Source organism: Musca autumnalis, unplaced genomic scaffold (genome assembly GCF_047663935.1).
Source record: "Musca autumnalis isolate F117 unplaced genomic scaffold, ASM4766393v1 scaffold_1, whole genome shotgun sequence".
NCBI lineage: Eukaryota > Metazoa > Arthropoda > Insecta > Diptera > Muscidae > Musca > Musca autumnalis.
Genome location: NW_027411644.1, coordinates 332228393 through 332254680, shown reverse-complemented (window position 1 = coordinate 332254680; position 26288 = coordinate 332228393). Strand labels below are relative to the sequence as shown.

The 26288-nt window shown below is 36.6% G+C and overlaps 1 protein-coding gene across 1 annotated transcript in view; it reads right to left on the bottom strand.

The window, feature by feature from the left end:
* The window catches only part of Dhc98D (Dynein heavy chain at 89D), a 202085-nt gene that overhangs the window by 2656 nt on the left and 173141 nt on the right, over window positions 1-26288 (bottom strand). Inside the window, exons 51-66 of the mRNA XM_073962972.1 lie at window positions 23522-23718; window positions 23145-23453; window positions 22940-23082; window positions 22674-22878; window positions 22457-22616; window positions 21550-22394; window positions 20035-21495; window positions 19316-19387; window positions 11694-11960; window positions 10188-10389; window positions 9867-10009; window positions 6154-6306; window positions 5916-6093; window positions 5704-5835; window positions 4894-4920; window positions 794-1005 (exon numbers count right to left, since the gene is read on the bottom strand). Of these exons, the coding sequence (XP_073819073.1) occupies window positions 794-1005; window positions 4894-4920; window positions 5704-5835; window positions 5916-6093; window positions 6154-6306; window positions 9867-10009; window positions 10188-10389; window positions 11694-11960; window positions 19316-19387; window positions 20035-21495; window positions 21550-22394; window positions 22457-22616; window positions 22674-22878; window positions 22940-23082; window positions 23145-23453; window positions 23522-23718 (4706 nt within the window). The remainder of the gene's footprint in view (window positions 1-793; window positions 1006-4893; window positions 4921-5703; window positions 5836-5915; window positions 6094-6153; window positions 6307-9866; window positions 10010-10187; window positions 10390-11693; window positions 11961-19315; window positions 19388-20034; window positions 21496-21549; window positions 22395-22456; window positions 22617-22673; window positions 22879-22939; window positions 23083-23144; window positions 23454-23521; window positions 23719-26288) is intronic.

Here is a 26288-nt window from a genome sequence, read left to right as displayed (position 1 = left end):
TATAGATAAGGACAAATATCTTCGGTGCGCAAGTTAAAGCCATACACAAGGGAACTTAAACCCGATAGAGAGGAGGACCAAAACTCCGATAGAACTCCGAAAGAACTCAAAACAAGTTTATTTAATATGTATAATATATCAAATATTACATCCATATTAACAGTTAACGGTACACTTTCGTGTCCTGGATTTCGGACTGAAGTTATGGATTGTGTAAAGAACCACACTACGTTAAGAGATAATTTGCTTGAATGTACATACATATTTGAATTATCTTAACGAAATAAGTACATATGTACATGATAACTTTTTGCTCCTCCCTATAAGTTATGATGCTTCAAATTACACAAACCCATTATCCAAACTAAGCACACTCTGAGGCAGACAGACAGTCAGTCGGTTAGTTGTTCATTTGGTGGTTGGATGCCATACAAACTTTAATAAGAAAAGTTTAATTAAAATAAGTAACTGAAACAGTTTCTCATTTTCAGTGTTTTGCATGCATTTTCGTGTCGTTGCATGTTCATACAAGTGATTATGTGCTAGCATCCAGATGCAAGTCAAAGCTGGCATTTGCATTTAAATGATTTTTGTTACCTAGGATTTGGAAGTAGGATCGTCGGATTGGATGTTTTCAACAATTTTCTGCTAGAGTTTTTTCACGCTCCGCTGTGTATGTGTGTGTGTGGCGTGCAAGAGTTTGAGAATAATTTTTTCTTGGTCTTGGATATGCAAAAGTTTAACAAATTGCCTTGTAATTATTCAGATGATAATTTGTTGTTTTTACACTTACCTTTCTTAGTAATTCGAGAGTTTTTTTGATGCGCATAACCAAGAGATTGAAACGATCCAATTCTTGAAGTAAAACAACTCCAGTCGGTGTGAGGCTCATTTGTATTTGTTTCTTGATGCGCCAAGTTTCGAAAGCCGTTGGAAGTTTTTCCAATATATCAGCAGCTACATTGTCAATGAAATCATCTCGGCTTATACCGCCAGATACCTCGCCTAGGTAATAAATCGGTTATTAGTTAAAAATGTAAAAACAACACACCCACACAAAGTGGTTTGATAGTTTTCTAGTGGACAAAACATACTACACAAAGATTATACCGTTATAATACATTTAGATTTAAGAAGTTCACTGGATTTAAAATTGTAGTTCCATAGCTTTTACGTAAAATAAAATCTACTGGATTTATGACTACAATTTATTTTATACAATAGTATTGTATTGTAACATAATGTATGCTTTAATATGGTAAAGCCCAGGATTTATTTCGGTCCCTCTTTCATTTTAAGTGGTGCCCCTGGGGAGCTCCCTCTACCACCAATTAAAAAGTTGGGTTGGGAGTTGGGCTAGTAACACATCTCTCCAAAAATCAACATATGTACTATAAAGAAGAACAATAAGGCAGCCGAGCTGTTCAAAACCGGAGGCGAAACGTTGGCAAGGTGTATACATCAGCTAGTAAGCATCATTTATCAGGCCTAGGCTAAGAGTAGTCAGGACAGTTTGACATACGGCCATGTGTTGAGTTGTTTACAGTGCCTTGATTGAGACCCCTCCAAAACATGGTTTTTGAACGCTTGTACACCATCTAGTGGCGACAAAAATCGTAGACCACGTCTTATATCTTGATATGCTGGAATGAAACGAAGTCATTGGATCCCCAGTCAGAGCTGTATGGCGCATGAGCCAAAAATTCCACGTTTTGTCTGGTCAAATAGGCGCGGGCTGGAATCGATGTGTGAGAGCTCGAATTTTCATGATACAGAACGATTCGTCTTCTCAGTTCAGTTTTCAAATTTCTCAGGAGACTTCAGGCAAACAAATTGTAGTGTAACACTGAGAATTAACCGTCTTATATTTCTCAAGCCGTTATTCACAACACGGTCAGTTTTGCCGAAGAAACGGGTGACCATATGCTTGGAAGGTCTTCTACCATGAGCAACTTTCGTTGGATTAGGCTCGCTTTCGAAGGCCTAAACGGTCGATTCCTGTTTTGTTTCGGGCTCCGAAGCATAGATCCAAGATTCGTCGTCTGTGGCGATCTTATAAATGTCGTCTGAAGCACCAATTCTTTTTTATACCCTCAGCATTTATGCTAACGAGGGTATATACACTTTCATACGGGCAAAATGTGCCTCATCGAAATAATGGTTTTAGACCCCAAGTATGTTTGGACGAAATGTGTTTCAGACAATTTGGAATCGATTGAGCAATGTCCGTCCGTCTGTCTGTCTGGCTGGAGCGCACGATAACTCTCGAACGGATGAACCGATTCGGTTTAAATTTTGGCTTTCGTAATGTTTTGCCCAAACTTAGTTTAAGTTCGAAGATGAGCTATATCGGTCCACTCCTTCCGGTACCTCCCCCACAAAAGTTCGAAAATGTTCGGAAAATTTGTGCGCACGATAACTCTTGAAGGGAGTAACCGATTTGGTCCATACTTTGCCCATCGTGGAGCGTGTACCTGACTTAGATCAGGTTTTAATATGGACTCAATCGGTCCACTCCGTCGGGTACCTCCCACACAAAAAGTTCAGTTTAGGAACATCTCTCGAATCGCTTTGATTTTTGCTTTAGCAACGTGTATTCACTGCCCTCCATACGACGGTATAAGTTTCATCAGGGGCAAGTCCACACTTCCTGAGAAAATAGCCTGAAAGTTGCAAAAAACCCCTATGACACCGTGTGAGGAGGTTGGAGGGCAAAATAACTCTCGAACAGGTCTGCCGATTCGGTCCAAAGTTTGGCCTTAGTAATATTTTGTCCAAACATAGTTTAAGTTCGAAGATAAGCCATATCGGTCCAATCCTTCAGGTACCTCCCCCACAATAGTTCAAAAATGTTCGGAAAAATTGTGCGTACGATAACTCTTGAAGAGAGTGGCCGAATTGGACCATACTTTACACATCCTAATATATCTACCAGATATAGATCAGGTTCAAATATGGAATATATTTGTCCACTCCATCCGGTACCTCCCACACAAAATTTCGGATACATGTTCACTTTAAGACCTGGTTTCGAATCACTTTGATTTTTGTTGAAGCAACTTGCATTCGCTGCCTCAATTGTGATGGTAAAAGTGGTTTCAGGGGCAAGTCCATACTTCTTGAGCAAACATCCCTGAAGTTGTAAAAAACCCCTATGGTACCATATGTAGTGGCTGGAGATCCATTCTTTTTAGTGTATCCTCCGCAAAACTTTTGATCTTTAATCCTAATCAACATTCTTGTCAGTTCAAACGCCCAAAATTTTAACATGCGTTTTTTTTGTGAAAAAATTGTTTCAATATACACAGGCTGAGGGTACATCTCTGTCGGCAAGCCGACTGATACTTTTTTACTTGTTCTTTTCACCAATTCACAAGATTGATCGATTGACCAATTGTGCTGCATCCAGCGAGAAAAATCCATTTTTGCCGCCAAGTGTTCATGCAATATCAAATGTTAGTTGGTGGAAGAAATGTCACGATTGAATTCATTAAACCAGTTCTTCATAGTGCTATAGGATGGTCCTTTATCGACATACAAAGATTTAATTTGATCGATGCACTCTTAACGTGATTATTCACGTCGAAAGTCGTGAAAAACTATCGAACGAAAATGTTCACAAGTAAATTCCATTTTTTGCAAAGCGATTTTTTCAAGTCACTGTATTGTCTAAAGCCTAGGGCCAACGAAATATTTGAGCCACACCAATTTAACTTTAGACCTGTCAAATTTACCATTGACAAGCTAGAAGAAGAGAAGACCGAAGAGATACAGATTGACACCTATCACATTTTTATTGATTATGAAGCAGCCTTCGACAACCTCCTACATTTAATGATATTTCAAGTGATGTCTGAATTTTGTATCCCTGCAAAGCTCATTCAGCTTTGTAATATGACTTTAACTGACATGAGGTCCTCAGTTAAATAGGAAAGAAACTCTCCGAAAAGTTTAGTACCAAAAGAGGTTTCAGACAATCAGACAGCCTTTCGTGTAGTCTCTTCAACATCCTGATGGAAAAGGTTATACAAGATGCAAATGTCAAAAGAAATTGCACAATAGACAACAATAGCCATATATTACTTGCTTATGCTGACGATATAGACATCATGGCCGAACTGCTACCTTTAAGAATGTCAAAGGAGAATATGCTAAAGTGGGTCTGGCGGTAACGGGCAAATATTCAGCCTTCAGCGTTTCCACTCCACTGGGAGATCTTTCTACATATTTTTAAATACATCGTTGTTCCGTTTACTTTGTTTGATTAATTTGTTACAAGATTTTGGCCCTTCAACTCTCAGACTTTCGTAACTTTTGGTTTTATGTCTCCAAATCTTTATCTTTGTTGTTTATAGCATGAATCGCAGCTTTTTAATATTTTATGCATTACAGATTCTACAGATTTTTGCAAAATTGTTATAAGATCGGAAGTCTTCCTTCTCTCTTAGAGCTGTGTTGTTCACCTGGAATTATCTTTATCTATCATTAATCGGTAAAAACTGAACTAAATTGTTTTTTTTTTTCTTTATATTTTAATTATTTTAGGGTATAATTTTAGTCGACCATTATGTATATTGTATTACCTGTTGCGCGACGAGCGTTGCGGCGGAATGGATTATCGGAAACCAAAAATGTGGGTCTGTTTTGTCAAATATAATCATAGTCTTTAATCGAATATTTGAACTAAATATTGATTTAATTTGAAAAAGGGTCACTTTACTCGAGGGAAGTCCCACGATTAAAGACTACATTTTTAAAATGTTCCTAATTTTCCTAAGATTGGTTTATTAATGCTTAGGTTATTTTAAAACCATCATATAGACATTTGGAAGACATATTATTTAATACTCATACTTAATTTATACTTTTTCGTTCAAAAATTTTCGATATTACCTTTTTCAGAAGGAATCCATAGGTCAGCTTTAATATTTAAATGATATACAAGTGATTATAACATAATGACAAATTCAATGCTTCTGTTCCGAAGAATAATACTAATATTATTATTACCTTGGCACTACACTGGACTACAACGTACTGAAATAAATAATGCCATCAACAGTTAACAATGTGCCGGTGTGTCAGCTATGCTGCTGATAATGATCCTCCAAACCACGATAATGACAATGGCGGTAATGTTGTTAGTGATGATTATGATGATGATGTTGGCAGCGGTGCTTGTGATGATGGTGCCTTTGGTTGACAATGTATTACCGATGGCTGGTGTAAGTGGCTGTTGGTGTGTGTGTGTGTGCAAATTGTGCAATAAAGTTAATTGCAAAACCACAACTAATTAATTAAATTTAATTCAATTGAATTGAATATCTATAATAAAATATGTATGACTTCATTCATGTTTTATCTGTATTTGTTTTTGTTTTTTTGGTTCTTTGCTAGCACATCAATTACCAGCCGTTATAACTATTGTTGCTGTTGTTATTGACCCCGACCGACCGTCCGACCGACCGAACGGTCGTGTAACTGAACTAATAAAAAAGTCACTCTGTTTTGTGAATGCAAATTTTTGGCGGTAGCCAACAAAGTAATTAAAAAAATAAAGGATTACTCTGCGGTCGTTGTAAAGCAATGAGGGAATACTGAAAGGACAGTGCAGTGGCCGCAAATAAGTGCTAACAATTGCAGGATTATGTCGACATGCGATTCAAACTCAATTCGGTGGTAGAAGTTTCTGCAATGACTTACCGGTCTGTGGCTGTAGTTCTATTAACGAATTCCATATGTTTCGTGCGGCCTGGGTATAGTACCCGATTTCCGCATTTGGATGTAAACCAAAAACGTCTGGCTTATTGACAAGTGGTAATTGATCAATGTGAGCTGCATGTGTGTGAATGTAAGTAATTAAATGTTAGACCTCCGTTTGAAGAATAGAAAAATGCCATTAGTTTTCGGTTTACCAATGAAATCTTCTTTTTGCACAACATCTGAATCTGGTAAATAATAGTCGGTGTGTTCATCTTTATAGAAATGGAACGGTTGCGATGTGTCGAACAGAAAATCACCCATATACTCATCCATGTAACAGCGTGTTATACGTCGATCAAAGTCATCAATGACACGCCCACCGTACATAACCTGCGAGGAAATTATAGTTAAAGCCTATGTTATTATGTAGTCTATTTTCACTTTGTTCACCTCTCCAATAAGGTATTTCAAACTGTTCCATGGAACTTTATCATCCGTTATTTTATTTAGATATGTTTGCAGAATTTCCAAACACACATTGAAATCTGACTCGTTGAAATCATAGCAGATATTCCATCCAAGTTTATCATATTTACGACGTTCCTGTTGGAAATAGACAAATACATTTGTTTAATTTTTTGTAAAAACGAAGTTTTATTAATTCAATTTATTTATTGATATTTGTTTAATATGTAAATATAGGGGAAGATGGAAAACCATAAATATCTCTGAAATAACCCTAAACTAGAACTGTTGAGGTGGAATTTATTTTCAATTTCAACGAACTTCATATTTATACCCTCAGCATTTATGCTAACGAGGGTATATACACTTTCATACGGGCAAAATGTGCCTCATCGAAATAATGGTTTGAGACCTCAAGTATGTTTGGACGAAATGTGTTTCACACAATTTGGAGTTGGGTTAGCCATTCCGTCCGTCTGACTCGGTCCAAAATTTGGCTTTCGTAATATTTTGTCCAAACTTAGTTTAAGTTCCCATGACACCGTAAGTAGTGGTTGGACTCGGTCTAAAATTTGGCATTCGTAATATTTTGTCCAAACTTGGTTTAAGTTCGAAGATAAGCCATATCAGTCCACTCCTTCAGGTACCTCCCCTCATGAGTTCAAAAATGTTCGGAAAAATTGTGCGCATGATAACTCTTAATACTTTACACATCCCAGTATATCTACCAAATATGGACTATATGTGTCCCCTCCTTCGGGTCCTCCCACACAAAATGTTGGATAAGTTCATTTGAAGTACTGCTCTGGAATCACTTTGATTTTTGTTGAAGCAACTTTCATTCGTTGCCTCAATTACGATGGCAAAGGTTTTTTTCAGGGGTAAGTCCACATTTATTGAGAAAACAACCCGAAAAGTGTAAAAACCCTCTGTGGCACCATGTAGTGGCTGGAGAGCACGACAACTCTCGAACCAAATACTGAGTTGATCCACACTTTTCATATCGTAATATTTCTCTCCAATATTAGATGAAATTCGAACGTGGCGCTTGTAGATCCACTCCTTCCGCTACCTCCCCCACAAAAATTCGAAAATATTAGGTAAAATAGTACGCGCGATATCTCATAAACAGAGCAACCCGGTTAAGGGTCTGTCTCCCTTGAAAATGTTGACCTAGTGGTCCTGTTTACAGTGATATCATGTTTTTCGTATGAAATACATGCTTCCTGATATAATTGTCCAAAACCTGTGAGTTATATGGTGACCAACTGAAACGACAGGTGGTCGCGATATCGATCGAGGGTAATGACACTTAAAATAAGAGTCACTTTCAAAATGGAATATGTCGGTCCATTCTTTTCGATACCTTCGCCGCAAAACTTTTTGAGATTCTATCCAAATCCATATTTTTGTCGGTTCATACGCCCAAAATTTTCAAAAGCCTTTAAATATATACGTTTTTTGGGAAAAATGTGTTTCAATTCAAACAGGCTGAGGGTATATCTCTGTCGGCAAAGCCGACTGATCCTTTTTTACTTGTTTTATTTTATTTCTCTGTTTGCTGCTTTTGAACATACGAACTTCTGCTTTGTAGCCGAGCACACTACACCCTAGGCCACACACACGAACATTATGGGTTGTTTAAAGTTTTTAAATGTGCTTACTTGTTCACCACCTACTGTTCTTTGTTTTTGTTAGCAAAAAGTACACAGCCGGCGGTGAGCGTTGAGCACACGACCCTCTCATTTGTAGTCGGACACACACGCTCTGTGCCACAGTACTCATTACTTAGTAAGGAGTAATATAAGTAGTTATTTTGGTTTACATTACTTTGTAATGAGTTACGTAATGGCTTTTTCAAAATCTGAACAGTTTCTTACCAAAATAAATAGCGCTCGGCCAAAGAAATGATCTTTTTATACCCTACACCACTATGTGGGGAGGGTATTATAAGTTGGTTTTGGCCAAAAAGTTTGTAACGCATCGAAATAATGGTCGTAGATCCATACTTATATATATCAAAATGAATGTCTCGACGAGCTGAGTCGATCTGTGTGTCCGTCCGTCAGTCCGTCCGACCGTCTGTCCATCTAAACCTTGTAATCACGCTACAGGTCGCAATTTTGATCGGATCGGATTTTGATCGGGTGTTGATGGGGGCCCCAGAAGGGAAGAAGCCTATTGATTTGGGTGATGGTCGGATAATATTTAGGGGTCGGAATGGGCAAAAAACTTATTTGGATAAAAAGTCAACGTTTTTTTCCAAAGCTAATATCTCAGCTTCTATAAGGGGTATACCAAAAGCAAAACCTGACAATGAAAGTAGAAAATATCACCTTTCTAACGATGTAAAGTAGGTTCCTGTAGGTGATCAAACAACGAAGATATCACAATAGTCGCAAATAAACCCCAAATTTTCATGTTTGCGATTTTAGTTATAATGACGACTATCACAGCTTTGGCTGGGGACTTTCCAAAAGCAAAGCCTGACTATGAAAGTAGAAGATTCCACCTTTACAATGATGCAAACTAGGCCGGCGTAGGTGACCAAATAGCGGAGATATCGCAATATTCGATAATACATCCCATTTTTTCACTTTTTGGGAATCACGCTACTGGGCGCAATTTTGATCGGATCTTCACGAAATTTCGAGGGTTAATGAGGGTTTCACAGAGGAAGAACCTATTGATTTTGATGATGGTCGGATAATATTTAGGGGTCGAAATGAGCAAAAACTTTATTTGGAGAAAAAGTCAATATATTTAAAATATTACCTTTACAACAGTGTAACGTAGGTTGTCGTAGGTGGTCTAACAACGAAGATATCGCAATAGTCGCTAATAAAACCTAACTTCGCATTTTTGCGATTTTAATAATAATGACGAATATCACACCTTTGGTTGGGGACCTTCTAAAAGCAAAGCCTGACTAAGAAAGTAGAAAATCCCATCTTTGAAATTATTCAAAGTAGGTTTGCGTAGGTAGTCAAATAATAGAGATATCGCAATAGTCGTTAATGCATCCCTTTTTTCCACTTTTTCTGCAATCACACTATAGGTCGGAATTTTGATCGGATCATCACGAAATTTTCTCACAGAGATAGAAGCCTATTGATGTTGGTGATGTCGACATTAGTCAAATATAAAATTAAATATTAATTATTTTGGTTCAGTTCGCCTTAAGTCATTTGCTTTAAGGGCCAGATAGGTGAAAACTTTCATATCTCCATAAAAGAAATGTTTTCGAGTGAAAAGATTATTCACAGAGGTAGTGGTGTAGGGTATCACATAGTCGGCCCCGTACCGACTATAGCCTTTTCTCACTTGTTTATTATTAAAGTAAGTGGACAGACAGGCAAACGGACGGCATGCGTAAATCGACTCAAAGGAACCATAGGTACATTTGGTTTTTTTTGCATGTTACGACCTAATGCACAAAGACTAAATGCCCCTTACCACAATGTGGTGCAGGGTATAGACAGCATCCATTGCATTTACAATACAGATGTATGTATATATTCTTGTCATGTCAAAATATACTTTTATATACATTTTAGAAAATAAGCTTTCCATAAATTACTGACATTTACAGAGAATCTTCAAAATAACTTTTTGTCGGACACAGACACAAACAGCTAGCGAACAAATTGCTAAAGCTATCAAATATTAGTAGTCCACTCCCTTTGTTCAATACTTACTTGCACAACGCCATGGAAAAATGCCAGAACATAAACTAAGGGCAAGAACGCCTTATGCGAACAGCTCTCCAAACGGTCTTGACGTACTTTAAAAAATGTCGAGCGTAAATTCAGCTTCAATCCATTTGGGGGTTCAGTAACAACTGTAAAATGTAATGAATGTTACCAAGATGTTCAATTGATGAATAGTTAATGCGATGCCCAAATAAAATACATTTCATTGGTACCAACTGGGAACGAAAAGCAATTAGGGACAACTTTTTTAAAGCATTTTTTGTATTGTCAACAAATATAATGCATTATATCATGTGTAGCACTTACCCTTTAAAGACTTTTGAAGAATACCAATTGGGAAATTATCACTGGCATCTGTGGTAATCCATAGACGAAAGTCGGGATGGGGAGCATCAATTTTCTCCAAGTACTTTTCCAGTTGTCGCACGAAGCTAATTAGTAAATGACCATTTTGCAGCATCAACCACATACCCTGGCGTATTGCATTATCCAAGAGATTGAGTGCCGCCTATATTACAAAAATTTATGAAAGTATTTAAGAAACTGCAAACAAATAACTGAAACATGTCCCTCACTATCCTAATTATTTTGTCTTTGGAATAAATCTCATCTCAATATTTTGCCATTGGTGAATGGAAAACAACATTATCGCGAAGAGCAGAATAACAGCATCAATTGAATGGAGGTTATTGTTTTTATTGACTTCAAAGTATAGCCACCAAATTCACCAATGAACTGAGTATATCGTATGTTGGAAGTTCGTGATGCTTGATTATAGCTTTATTTATATGCTTATGTACGTATGTATGTATACGTGTACAGGGATATTGTGATGAAGTGCCTGAACCAAGGAATAAATCGACGGCGGAGAGTAACTGGCACTAGTGTGACTACAATGGACCACGATGAAAACGAATGTGTCGAGGAAGGTAAAGTAAGTATGGGAAAACTGAAAATTGCTGTATTTGATTCTCCCATGTAGCATTTTATTATTTCCTAGAACTTCTTACGATTTTTTAATAGTGTGTGTAGTGTTAAAGTCAAAAATTAATGCTAATCGAGTCGGAATTGTAAATAAATATTAAACTTCTACACTTGCAGACATATCTTCACTGAGAAGTTCGATTGTTAAAAATGTCTTGGAAAAAGCATCGATATATATGTACATACAACTCCATATGCTCATTGGCATAAAAAACCCCTTTCCACTGCTTTATGCCTGTAACTTAAAAAAAAGGAAACTGCTAATGTTGTGCATCGAACGGCCCCTCGATACTTCAGCTAATTGAGTTCGCTAGAATGGCTGTCATCGATGTGATAGTTTGTTGTTTGGTTATTCCTTCATGGCTATATTTATTTGTTTGTTTATTTTAGTTGAATTTCTCCCCACTTCTCTGTGTATATTCTGTTTATCTATTGTTTATTTGCTTTGACAGCAAAAATATAAAAAAATAACAACAAAATAAAATTGACACAATAGACGTGTGTTGGGCTAATATTCATTCGTTTGCTTCATCCAAGGGATTCCAAGGATATCATGAACCCATCATCAATACTACTCTCGGAATACAGACACACCCACACACACTATCATATGTGTGTATATAGCGACGCACATATTCTAAACATTGGCGGAATAAAATCCAACGTAACCATATCACACAACAATAACAATGCGGTCATAGCGTATAGTAACCGAGTTTGCTAGAACAGAGCTCCTCATTTGTAAACAGCAATTGTTTTCATACACGCATATGCATACATACATACATAAATATACACATTTACAAACAGAGTTCGATTTGTACTTACCTTTTCCTGCCCCTGGCCCAGTGATATGTGACAAAAGTTAGCCAGGCCACCGCCAACTTGTTCTGCCAACTTCATCAAATCACTCGTCGGATCCGAGCCAGCGCTCAATATAAAGCACACGGGTATATGGCATGTCGTCTGCTCGTAAATGGCTGCAAAGCTCACAACCGGTGGCATAATGAAAAACTCATCCATGGTGTCGACAATATACTGATTTATCGAACGGAAAATTCGATCGACACGGAAGCACCGCAAAAACATTAATTTCTTTAGTTGGAAACGAAACAAAAGGAGAGGAGAGCAAAGTTAGACATGGTGGCACAGGTGATGAAGAGAAAGCAAATAACCTGAATGTTGGTAGTGATACATAAATACATACATATAGAAACTAATGAACCACAATAACAAATGCAAGTGGCACAAAACAAAAACAACTACAACAAATGCAATTTCTTCTAATAATCTGGAAAATCTGTGGCATTCGATAATGAAAATTTATTGTCTTTAGATGGAGGGGTATTCAGCAGGAACTGTAAAAAATATTTTGAATTCAATTGGCTGTTGTTTAAGATTTAACATTTTTAACTTAGTTGATTATTCAAGAACAAATGTTACTATTAAAATATTTACGACCATTATTGCAAATGACCATTTGTTATAAGTAGTTTCATTCTTTCTTTTTTTGAAAATATTAATTCTTTAGAATATGATACATTAAGTAAAACGGCTTTGGAGTAAATGGATGGATCTTATGTGTACATTTCAATGCTCCTTATTTGTTTATTTTTTTTAATCCATCCAAAATTTAAAGATAACTTTTTGTTATAGCAGCATAGGTTTGATGATCGGTTGGTAGCCGCTGACCGAAATACTATGGCTTCGGGTCAATCCGGTACGAAAGAACCCGCTGCCGTGGGATTGAAAGATAACATGCAGTCTAACAGCTTTAGACCATGCTATTTGTATATAGATAAATGCTGTGGCCTTTAGCTGATATTTATTGGTTCGAATTTATCGGACATAACTTTCTGATTTTTGTAGGTTATTTTTTGGGTGACCTTTAAGAGAAGCATAGTACTACTATTATTCTTATACCGAAAATTTTAATTTCTTTTAATTTCGTTTTTTCCCGCAGCCTGTAGGCTGATAAGGGAAAATATGTAATATTTTTGAAAATTTAACAATAATAATATCTAAAGCCCAAGTTTTACCCTTTTATAAATAACACAAGAATTATAATTGCTTATGATAGATATTTAAAACATTTCTATGGAAGGAAATGTTCTTGGAAAGGGCTTTAAATATCGGCCCTAAAATTAATTTGCGTGGAAGCAGTGGCCATTTTTATGTAAGAAAATGGATAAAAATAGATTCAAGCAAACGAGTTTATCCCTGAATTAAAATATTACATAAAATCTTTAATCCGTGCTAGAAGAAACAATTAAAAAATGTCGAAAAGTCATAACCCTACCCAGTTGTTCAATAAATAGCAATTGTCTATTTTGACATAGTTATGAACCTAGTTACTTTACCCCCAAAAATGGAGCACAAAATAGCCTATAGCCTGCTTTTGTGACTGGAAATGGGCTTCCTTGTCTATCACTAGTTACAGGTAATGCGGCGTGTAATATTTTTGACTATTTTATAGACTACCGATGGATAGTGTAATCGACAATGCTTCTCTCTTGTAATCTCTTTTCAACATTATTTCTATATTTTTAACAAAATAGAAAAAACTGTCGTTTGGTTCATTCATAATTAAAAAAATACTTTTGTGCAAAAATTGCAGCTGCAAAAAAGAACGTGTTACGAGCTAGATTATAGAAAGGATGAATAAGCCGAGAAGAATATCTCTGGTAAGTATTGATATGTATTTTGACACAATTCATTATCGCGTTATTTCATTAAACGTGTTTACATTTTATTTCAGAAACTTTTGAATGATCTGAAGGACACACGAGAAAAACATTATAAGGACCAAATAAACATAAGCCGCTCTATCAAGTAGTCATACGCAAGTTCCAGTATCAAGGATCAAGACGAAGCTATCGTATGTATATGTATACAAGATTATATTGTACTTTGGAAAATTTTTGCACTCCATGTAATAAAATAAAGTGTGGCTAATGCACTGGTTACTGGTAATGCAATGAAGAGACAATTGACTTTACACGACTATCGTATTGGGTGATTACTGGTAATGCAGTGAGGGGACAATAGACCCCCTCTTATGACATCGCCATGTTAAATTCACCAGTCTATAGCATTGCGAGTAGATTGGGTGGTAACTAGTTGTGTTTACCAGTAACCAGCTAAATTGCTAGTTATTCCCTAGTTACCCGAACAACTGGGTAGTGTTTATACCCTACACCACAATGTGGTAAGGGGTATTATGTCTTTGTGCATTTGTATGTAACTTGCAAAAAGAAGCGAGAATGGCCCATAGATCCTTTGATAAAATGTTTGATAATAAATCGATTATTTGTAGACTGACTATAAAGTGGTTGAGAAGTCATCTGGGGATCAACCACTTTTAACACATAAAATTTCGACAATTGTCCATTTCTGCACCACTTTTCAACTAACTTTAAACTGGTTGAAAAGTCATCTAGAGATCAACCACTCTGAAAACAAAAACATGTACCTTCTGCAAAGTATTTGTGTTCGTCGAAAAAATAAGGCACACATGTATAAATAATTCACATTTGCTTTTTCTTAATATTTTTCGTATAAATGCAGCATCCAATAATAGAAGACAGTGTTGATGGACTGAACATATTCGTACATATTATTCATATTGTTCTGGTATAAAAAAGGAACACAAAGGATATATACAAATTTGCCTCTTCTTCTCTCTAATAAAACATAACAGAGAGAAATAAAGAGAGGGAGAATGAATATGAAAAGGCAAACCCAGCAAAATAAATTGGAAGTAGTGCAATGTGGACTAGTTCTGTCACGGCATGTTTTGATGCAGTTCAACTGGAGTCGTGAAAAAGGCACTCCAGTCCTCACATTTTAACCGCATTTGGATGCAATCCAAGGAATCACATCCACTTGTCACATTTTAACAACATCCGGATGCAGTCCAAACGGAGTCGTGAAAAAGGCACTCCGTTCGCTACATATTATTAGCAGTTGTTAGAGATCCCTACATGTACATAAATCAATTTGTACATCTCTACAGGCAGCGGCATACATTTTCCAATAAGAGATAAGCGTGTTAACATTTTCAAACATTTGTTAATACAAACTAAATAATATTTCGTTTGTGAACATTTTTCCGGTAACTCAAGAGAAGAAAATTTTCATAATTTGTGTTAATGTAATAAAGTTCTTAATATTTTTGTTTTACACAAATAATGCATTTAATTTGTTCTGGCATATTTTGTAATGGTTTGCACAATTTCCGCAGAATGCCTGTATCAAAACACGTGCTTTGAAACAAAAACTGTTTTTTTCACATTATAATTTAAACTGACTACAAATATGCAAAAAAAGTTAGTTTATAATCAGTGGAAAAGTAATCTAGCGATGGACAATACTGACTACTTAGGCGCTTATCGCCTTGTAAAGGTAGTCAGTTGGCATAAGGGAAAATAATCGATAAAAGTTACTTATGTTTAAAAAAAAAAAAACTAGTTTAAACTTAACTTTAAATCAGCGTCAGTCCCTACAGGGTACATAGAATCACGTTCTGAGTCGATGTATGCATGTTCGTTCGTTTGTCCATGTACATTTGTAATCAAAGCACAGGTCGAATTTATTTTCCGATTGAAATAAAAATTGGGGAAGATAATTTTTTTTTTTGACAAACGCTATTCATTTTGTTAAAAATCTCTTCAGATTTGGATATAACACTCATATATATTTTTGCCCGATTTTAGGTCCAATTTTAAAGTTAAAACGTATGACGGAATGGGTCTAGGAATAAATGTACAAAATTATATCGAAATCGGTTCAGATTTTCTCCAAACAAATCTTGTTTTAATACACAAAAAACCCCATATTTGTCCAGTTTTAATGAAATTTGGAACTTGTATGGGAATTTGGTCTAGAAATAAATGTCCCAAATTATATTGAAATCAATCGAGATGTGGATATAACTCTTATATATATTTGATTCATCATACAGTCGGCCCCACCCGACTTTGATTCTTTCCTTACTGGTTTTTGTATACTAAGAGGCACAAAATTATTTTTTTGACCCAAATATAAGCTTAGTTTGCCTATAAAATCCAAACTATTAAACCTATCTTTATGCTATCTTTAGATTACCCGTGAAGTTTTGAAAATTTGTTTAAAACAAATTGTTATGTAATTTTATGACAGGAAAGAAGCCAGGAAATGCAAAAAAGATCGGGTGGTGCCGTTCTACGGGGGCTATATCAAAACGTGGACCTATGCAGGTTTCTGTACTTTCAACGGAGACTAAATACCAAAATTTAGCCATTTCGGTGTGATAATGAGGCTAAAATCTTGAATGTACCGGTACATTTATATGGGGGCTATATGAAAACGTGACGTGTAATATAAACGTATATATATGAATGTATGCTTTATCTGGATTTCAACAGACAGACGGACATAGTTTTTCGACTTTCAATACTATGCTGATCAAGAAAAGTTCCAACGTTGGTTGTCATTAAAGTAACAGTGTTTGAATTCATTCATTCCTACCTCAACCAAAAATTTCCGGGTTGCACAGTGCATTTATGAAAATCATAAATTTGTATTTATGAAATATTTATTTATAATGTCACAAACACAAATGCAATAAGGCACACATGCACACTGAGGCCAACACCAAGCAAAGCCAACATAAACAATCATAATCCACAAAAAGACATAAAATATCGTAAAGTGGAATCCAATTAAGTACATACATATATACATATATACTAGCACAACAGTATGTGTTAGTGTAGGTATTATTTTCATTGATTCATCCCATTGGGCTATTTAGTCAACTGTTGTTTGTATTCTAAAGTAGTTTGTATGTTCGTGTTCGAATACAATGGAAAAGAAAGCGTTCGCACAACTCTAAAACAAAAATCCTTAACAAGTTTCTGTGTGGTAGATGCAGCTGGGTCTGTGTGCTTTCGACAATATATCCATTCACAATAAAATGCTTTACTTATTGCATTTTGAAATGAATGCATGTGTGTTCCCCGACATTGGCTGTACTTATGTATGTGCCTGTTCGTGAGGGTGTGCTGCTGAATTCAACTCCTAATGGAAAATATAATATATCCGAGCTCTAAGCAACTTGGACAAGAATAGTGACAAACGGAAAATAAGTGGTGTCATCATCATCACTATTGAAAAAAAAAACATAATCGACTGTGCACAGTAATTGGAAGGCTATTTTCAAAAATGTTTAACTGCAATATTGTAGTCTTTATACATTAGAGTTATAACCGCAAAAAATATCACGCCAGTAACAAGTGGCCGACCAGGAAATCGGCAAAGAGTCATTTTTGTCCTGACTCCGACTCCAGCCCTATTTGAGGACCCCTGTACCATATAAAGTTAATAAAATAGGCTCGACTTGTCATGACGATCTAAACCAATATTGGCTTTTATTTTGTTTTGGATATAGTTTTGTTCCCCATGCCACAGTTTTGCATCATAAGATAATCGGTACTTTTGTTCATGACGATTTGTATTAGGAGCATAAAACAATTTATACCGTATACCCCCTACAGAGGGAAAAATGCTACGCTCACGGTTTCTTAAAACCATCTGCGCAGCAGCACTAATCTGTAACCAGCGTATTAACATGATATTTGCACTGGAAATAGTTTTGGCCACTTTCTCCATACAAATGGATCCACTGTGCACTGAGGGGATTTGCCACCGTCGAAATGTTGATGTTCTGATCGGGGATTGAACCGCAGATCTTCTGCGGTCCCCACACTGTGGCCCAATTTGGTTTGATAGTGATTCTAAAACCGAACATCGGACGGTACCGTTCTTTGGGGGTTATATCCCATCGTGGACCTACACTGAACATTTTCTGGCCGGAAGTTCTGTAGTCCTAGGAAAACTAAATACCAAATTTCTGCAATTTCGGTCTGATAATGAGGCTAATATAATAATAATGGACCTGTACTGACAAATTTAGAGGGAAATCTTTTGTGGTCCCAAAATGGTCCCAAAAAAACGTTAATTACCAAATTTCAGTCATTCAGGTTGGATATTAAGACCACAACGTTCAAAAAACCGACAATCGGAAGGGACCGTTCTGGGACCAGCAAATTTCAGGTATAAAGGTTCATATCCCCAAACGAAGATTATATACCAAATTTCAACCATATCGGTGAGATAGTGAGGCTAAAACCTTCCCTATTGTGGCTATATGACCGACCGTGGACCGTGATTTAATATTAAAATCAATTTTTATCATTTATTGTACTATTCGGTTTTCTTGATTTTTTTGTATTAAACTACGATTAATTACAACAATTTTAAGTCCTATTTGGCAGTGGAATACAAATTACTATTTTTTCTAATTTTTTTAAATTTTGTCAAAAAATTTGCAGATTTGCCTATTTTCTGGGTATCTATAACCGCGGTTTTAGTGGATTGACTCGATCGTGGAAGGTCTCATTTGATCCGTAGCGTAAAACAACTAAAATAAATTGAAGGAAATTAATGACAATTGTGAATTTTACACGCAAAAAATAGGTTTTTTATGTTGGCCTTAAGACTCCAATTACTAGGATACTGTAAGGAGCACATTCATGAGATATACATTAAACGACGTAAAATCACGAGTTTTATAATTCTATTATAAGTTTGGAATATTACCAGGTTGCGCGTACGGATTATTAAAAAAATCAAAAAAAAAAAACGACATTCTGGCTTCAAAATGTCTGCATCAAATTTAGGTGGATATATTGCCCATGGAGTATTCTGTGATTCTTTCTTTTCGCATACATATGTCTATAAAATATAAGGTTAAGCCAGAAATCGGAAGGGAACATACAAAAAGTTGTTGGCTTTTTTTATGTTTTAATGGCCAATTTATGGGATCCCTCCTACAAAAACCTTATTTTAAAGAATTTCAGTCATACTATATAGAATATGTTAACAGTTCGCGAATTCTGAATGTGTGAAACTCGGATTCATCGATTGTAAAACATTTTTGGTTTTTACCATATAATGAATATTTTTATGTGTTACAAACGGAATGACAAATATGATTTTACCGGAAATTTTGCTTGTGTGACTACTGACTTTACGCCCCTCTAACTCAATTACCTATATTCCCGGGAATAATGATTTGTCATTCCCATTTTCCCGGGAATGAAAAAAGTCGGGAATTTCCAAACACCATCGGTAACTCTCATTGAGAGTATTTTAGTGAAAAATTTTAAACTTTTAACTTGACAGAACCAAATATACTCCAAATGGTCTGTAACGATTTGGTCCGAATCTCAATACTTTGGGTCTAAAATGGTGCAGTTACTTATTAAATTCGACTTTAGACATATTTACGTAACGAAATGTATCTACAAATACACTAAAATATGTAGATGATTCAATCACTGTGCCTGAGTGATGATGTTATCTGAGTACTTTTCAAGTGGATTTTGTTGGAAAGAGTTTTAACTTGCCTGAAAATGATTGCAGTTGATATTATATTCTCCGGGGCAAGGGACTTCTTCGGGATTTTCTAAATCATACCACTAGTGCGCCAGAACACAATTCAGGATGTCAATGGCGTAATAGATGAGGTTGTGGTTTTCACAAATGAAATATCAATTCGCCCATGGCAGCAACGGCGGCAGCAGCACGGAATAAGCGATAGTAGCCAATGTAGAAAATGCAAAGTTCAATGGTAAACCCATCAGTTTCCTCAGCCATAGTGAATTTGACCATCGTCGTCACCAACCACATTAACAGGCCAACAGGCAGCATCATCCACAGCGACCGCAAATGTTGCAGAATAGAAATATATCACATGCCATATTATGATGTGATGTATTGTCATAAAAGCCAAGGTATTCAAGCCGATTTTATAAAGAAAAAGAAACAATTATTAAAATTATTTTAAGGTGTACACACATACATGTCGTAGGAAGTGACATATGGAAACAAATCATAACATTTGATATGATTTCATGGAATTAATTTTATGCTCTACGAATAGCGTAATTTATAAATAAGTATGTATGTTTGTATTTTTTCGCAACAAGGCATATCAGGGAAAGAGAAAATCTCACATCATATTTGTGCCATTAGTTTAGGTTAAGCAGAGAATAACAAGATAATCGGCTTTTAGGATTTGTCACTTCTGCTACGAATATTATGAAAATAAAATCTCATTTCTCACCTCTTTCCATTCGTTTGTGTATTTGGCTATGTGATCGGGCAGTGTCTCAAACGGCTCGGGAAATTCACTTGACAACTTCATGATATCTTCCCAACTCTTGTCGGGCAGCCATTTGGCCGGACATGCTCTTTCGCTTTTTGTTAGTGACACAGAGCCCTTAATGAAGAAATCTAATTCGGCTTGACTCAGTTGACCTTCTCGCTGGGCTAGTTTGGTAGCAATTTGAAATGAGAACAACAGTTTGTGTCGTTCGAATATGCCTGTGCAACCGTAACAATAGACATTCTCTGTGAGGGTTTTAATTATATTATTGAGGCGTTTAGATAGCACAGTGTCCGGTACGGATTTTCGAAGTGAAAATGTAAATACATCTAAGTAGGCTGCCAGAGCATACTGGTACATGGCATTCACTGTAGACATGTCAGAGAGAGCAAAGAAGAGAACTGCACCTCTCTTGGCAGCTGGTCTGTAGCCGTCTCTTAGTTTTTCGATGTCCTTTTGGGTCTCGGCAGAGAGGACAAGTTGTTCCATTACGACTGCGGCCTTGGACTTAGTATTCTCCAAAGTTTCTACCAATTCGACATTGTCTAGCATATTACCCGTCGATGTGGCCAACTCTCTTAGCAAGGAGTCCTCCAATTGTTGCAACAGCTGTTTATTTTCGCTTGTCCGTGCAATCAGAGTTTCTCGTTGGGCCTCTAAATCAGGTCTTTCAGCTCTTACGACCACGCTCAACAGTTGATCCTCTAGGCCAGTAAGTGTGACGGTGTAGTTGATGACCATAGCCTTAGCGAAGACAGCCGGATCAAACTTGGGATTTGAGAATTTGGTAGTCAAGTACATTCTGAAATTAGGATCATAGTCTACTTCTTTGTCACCCAGCATTACGAACTTACGTCCGCTTGCTAATTGGATGTTCTTTTGTAGAACATTATCGATGACAGGATCAATGTAGTCGTCAACATCTTCAAAGAGTACGGGAATGCCATACATGATGGACATTTCCAACTGTTTGAGGAAATCAGAATCGTTGAAAGACAGAATTTTCAAATGATTCTTTTGTTCTTTTTTCTTAATCCAGGTTAAGGCTTGTAGCTGGGGGTCAATGCACAGGGGGAAGCGTGATGCCCTGACTGTAAGCACTCCATTTTGAATGGATAGCTCGTCGGTTGGTAATCCTTCAGAAGTCCACGTGGAAATTTCGACGTCAGTTGTAAGACTTTCGTCAATGCGGAATGGAGTTTTTATGGGTATTTCTTTGTGAACTATATCTGGAAGCCAATCCTCAAAGACCATTGTCTTACGAAATTCCCATGAAAAAGCTCCCGTATAGGCTAGGAATGATGCACACAAAAGACACTGGCCCAACATAACAACCAATTGTTCCCCATAATTTTCAAAGTCCTGGCTCCAACGAATTCGTTCAGAACTAAGGCCGCTAATTAATTTGTCCGAAGCAATCTAGAACATAATAATGGTGAACCTAAATCTATGAGAGCTCCAAGTCTAACTTACCAATCTTCTTTCAGCTTGCTGCATCATCTCAGTCAGTTCCTTCATTTGTTTCATTGACTCTGCGTAGCGGTGATTTAATGAGTCCAGCTGGGCTTCCAACTTGGCAATTTCGGCATTTAGATGATTTAAAAGCTTAATTTGTTGTTCCTGCTCTGCCACAAGAAAGTCGACTCTTTCCTTTTTCGGTTTTACTTCCTTATAAACTTCATAGAATCCAATAACCGCCCTCACGAATTTCAACAGTCCAGCACCAGCAATTGAAATTTTTTCCATCTCACCCAAATGCTGGGTCTTCATGTGGTTGCGGCACTGATTAATTTGTTTGCCAGTCAACGCTTCACAATCCATTTCCATGAGACTTTTTAGGAAATTTACATCGGACATCATTCCCTTGGCTGTCTTCCAATTGATTTCCTTGAAGCCTTTCAGAATGGCCACACATTCGCAAACAACCTGAACCTGGGGAGGCGGAGTTGCGAATGAACGAATTTCAGTTATTTGAGCCTTATCCAATTCCGAGAGAGCACGTCGTGCCTCTTCCAAAGCAGGCATTGCCTCGGCCAATGCTTCTTCGGCGTCTTCTTTTTCGACCGCAATTTGTTTGCCTTTGATTTCTACCTCTACAGACTTTTCGGATGCTTCGGTTTTCTTCACATTGGCTTTTTGTGTGGCTGCCTCGATTTCTACCAGCATCTGTTCACATTCCTCTGATGCAATGCCCACATTACGCTTCTGCTCTGTGACGATAATACGAAGTTCATCAATTTGTTTGGAGGCCTCGTCGATTTTGTGGATGCCTTCGTGCAGTCGGTCTCTTTGTGTTGTTATGAAAGTGTTCTTTTCCTCTGCAAGAAAGAATATAATGAATGAGGAAGCAAATTGGCCAGTAATGAAAGCGCAATCTTACCCAGAAGCCTTAAGTAAGTGTTAATATAGTCCAGATAATGTTTAGGTGTTACATAATTATTTCGCCTTAGCTTCTGCAAGTAGTCCTTGGAGTAATGATGCATGCTACTGTGAACATGGACCACATGATTCATAATGCTTTCACGATATATTCCAGGAATCTGTACCGGATCGGTTGATGAGATGGGCGATTGGTGGATATTACATTTTAAACTTACCAGTTTATGCTCACATAGGAATAGTTGAGCAACTGCGGCCAATGCCTGCTTTGGCCAGGGGAATACCCAATCAATGTAGGTACTACCAATTAGGCCGGGAAAGTTACGACATCGATTGCGTAATGCATCACCAGAGGGCGACATACTCAAGACAACATGCATGTTTTCAGAACACTGGCCCAAGAAGTAAGCCCAAACTGAATCCCTGAGGAAGTAAAAATAAAAAAATGTTTTAATTTAGAACGTCATTGGTTAATCGATTTTACTTTGAAGCTGAGAAGCCTTCCTCTTCGGCAGCACTGCGACATGAATTGACAATGGAGTCTTTTTCTTCATCGCTGAAGAGAGCCGGAACTGTACCAACGGTTAATATATTATTGATAAGCTCTAGGAACCCTTCTTCCACCACCTGTAAATTGGCGAATGATTGGATCAATGGTTGAAGCAATGATGTGTGAATCGTGCCGTTACCTGTGCCGCAGTGAAAATAAAAACTGTTTTCTTCCTTTGTACGCCAGCCATTGTGTAAAGAGTCTTTAAATCTTCACGAAACGACTGCTCCCCATACCCCCTGGCCACCGTAATTTCAAAGACTTCACATTCAGCAGCAAATGCCGCCAAACGACTTATACATTTCTTACCACTTCCTCCAACGCCCACTAATAAGACATGACCGCGATGCATTCTCAGGGTGCGGTGTACACGTGTCAAGTGCTCCAAGCAATCTTCGAAAAGAACTAAAGGCATTTTTCCCCTGCGTTCTTGGTATTCATCTAGTATCTTTATAATTAACAGAAGAATTTCTGAGATTTATTTTCGAAGGGATGATGCGGTTCGGGTTTACTTACCTCGTCATATAGCGCATAGACTGCCTCATAGTCCAAGAGATCCTCATAAAATCTAGGTTCTGATTCATTGACCGCATTACGAAAATCACCAAAAAGTAATGGATCTCTCATTACATGTTGCACCAGGGTAAGGGGTCGATCTTCATCAAATTCGTCTTCCTCGTCGTCCATAAGTTCTGTGCTACGTTTATATAAACCTACGATAAATGTAATTTGAAATTGTAGGTACTTGTAGGCTCTCGGAATTTAGACATGTTCGAACGCTTTGCAGATAGACAATAACCACCTCTGACTAATATAATTCCGCAGTTGTATTCGAGCACATATTTGAAGTCAAGGAAGAAAGAATTTCGTTGTCGGTGGTATGCAAAACAGGCGAATCAAAATGAGTTGTGCTGAAATTTCTAATATCTACACTAAGAAAGCAACAATATTAAAAAAATTTAGATCCCCAGACATCGATACTTCAACGTTAAATTGACAATCGATAATGTTGAATTATCGATTCGATTGAAATAAAACATCTCACGTCACATCGAGGAGAGACTGACTGGCTATGTTTGTTCTCCCACGGATTATAGTAGAGCTGGCAACCTAGCGATATCCGTAACATTTTATAGTTTCGAACATCGTATAACCTTTTCCAACTGGATGTTGAAGAGATCACACGACAGGCCTTGTCTGAAGCCTCTTTTGTTACTGAATTGTTCGGAGAGATTCTTCCTCTATGACAAAATACGTTGTCCTTATTAAAAATAAATGGTGCTAGCTCCTTAGAATTTATTGTTTAGGAAACCAGTTAATTTGTTAACAATTTGTTTATTATTTCAATTTTACTTACAAATGACAACATTCATTGCAATAAAACGAAATAAACATATTTAGCATTGACTTCATTTTTGTTCATTACATGAGTATGAAATGACTTCGTAACATGAATGACATCTTACGTTTCATCAATGAAATGTGTCATTGATTTTGAACCAACGTAAGGCTTCATTGCATAAATGAAGAAGTTTTATTACAACAATGAAAGTATTTCACTGCATTAATGAGGAAGTTTTGTTACGACAATGAAAGTATTTCAATGCATTAACGAAAAAGTTTCATTGCATCAATGTAGGATTTTCATTGCATTAATGAACAAATTCGTTAATTTTACTTCAATGAAACTTTTTTTATTTATTCAATGAAGCTCTACGTTGCACAGTGCGAAATATGAACACTTTAGCGGAACTTTAATAATAACTTTTAAAGTAAAGGGCGTAGATTCCTAAAATTTTGCAAAAATGTTTCTTATATTAGGATATTGTGGGGCTCAAATTGGGCTACATAGGCCCGCGGTTTCCCGTAGCGTTCATGTAACGGCGGCTGTCGTTTTTTCGTTTTACATTTATTTTTCAATCGATTTTGCTGCAAATTGGTATATTGAGTTTTCAGCGGATAGAAAACTTATGTACAAAATATTTACAATATAGGTTCGCGTTTTGGTATAGACCTCATTGAACGGTACCGGTCGATGGGACATATTTTAAATGTTACAGACACATTTTCCAACGTATGTGGTTGTATTTTGGCATTTTATGTTCTTCGTAGATAGAAAACCTCTGTGCGAAATATTAACATCGTAGGTACGCGTTTTGGGTATAGCCCCCATATGACGGGTTCCCTCATATTAGGTATTTTAAATGTTCAAGACAAAAATTGCAACAGATTTTGATGCAAATGTAAATTTTAAGATGATAGCGAATTAAAATCCTCCTCACATAAAAGCTGTCAACATAGGTTCACTCCTGGGTGAAGCCCCACAACCCTACACATCCATTAAGGTGTAAAATGTCAATAACTGTTTGTTTTCATTTGTATATATAATGTTTATCGGTCTATTTAGCAGGTCTGTGCCATTAATTTTATTAATAATGTCTCTTAGATCAAGTTCAGGTTGGAACTGCGTTACTATTTTTATCGTATATTGGTATTTGCACCACAGCATTCAAAAATGTTGCACTATATATAAATCACGAACATTTACAGGTCAAAACTATTAAAAATTGCGAGAGGATTCTTAATTTAACAGAAATCATCATTTGTTAATATTTGTGAGTCCATTTCTTCAAAACACTGTCAACAATGGCGTTCATCGCCGCGTTTACCTTCCACTTTCGAAAATGCAATTAAATGAAGTTTCCGAAGTCATTTTAAAAAACTTGAATTTCTCCGAAGACCGCACGTTACCGCAGTTGTTTTATGGCTTTGCGAACAGAGGAGACCCCAATTTTTCAGATCATATATATCTTAAAACGTGAATGTACGGGAATCACTTTTGAAATATCCACGGAAAATAAAAAAAAATATTTTGGGAACTTCAAAAAATCACTTCTTTTCGACTAAAATTGAACGAAAACAATAAGGGTTTTTTGTATTTTTTTAAAGTGTAAAATATCATAATTGTTTTGTAAAATATTAAAAAAAATTAATCATGGCATACTGACTTACCATTTGTCCGCGCCACGCTATTTTTTTAATGAATCCAAATTATATTTTATAGAAAAAAAAAAATTATGAAACAAAAGTGCAACTTTAAGTGCATTTTTAAGTCGTTTCGAGGAGTAAATCGCCAACTGAGTATGGGGCATTTGCAGTAGAGTACTTAGCTAACGAATTCAATTTAAATTTAAATAATTTTATGTACTTTCAAAATTCCTTAAAGTTCCACTAAACTTCCCATATTTCGCACTGTGCGTTGGTTCAAAATCAATGACAAATT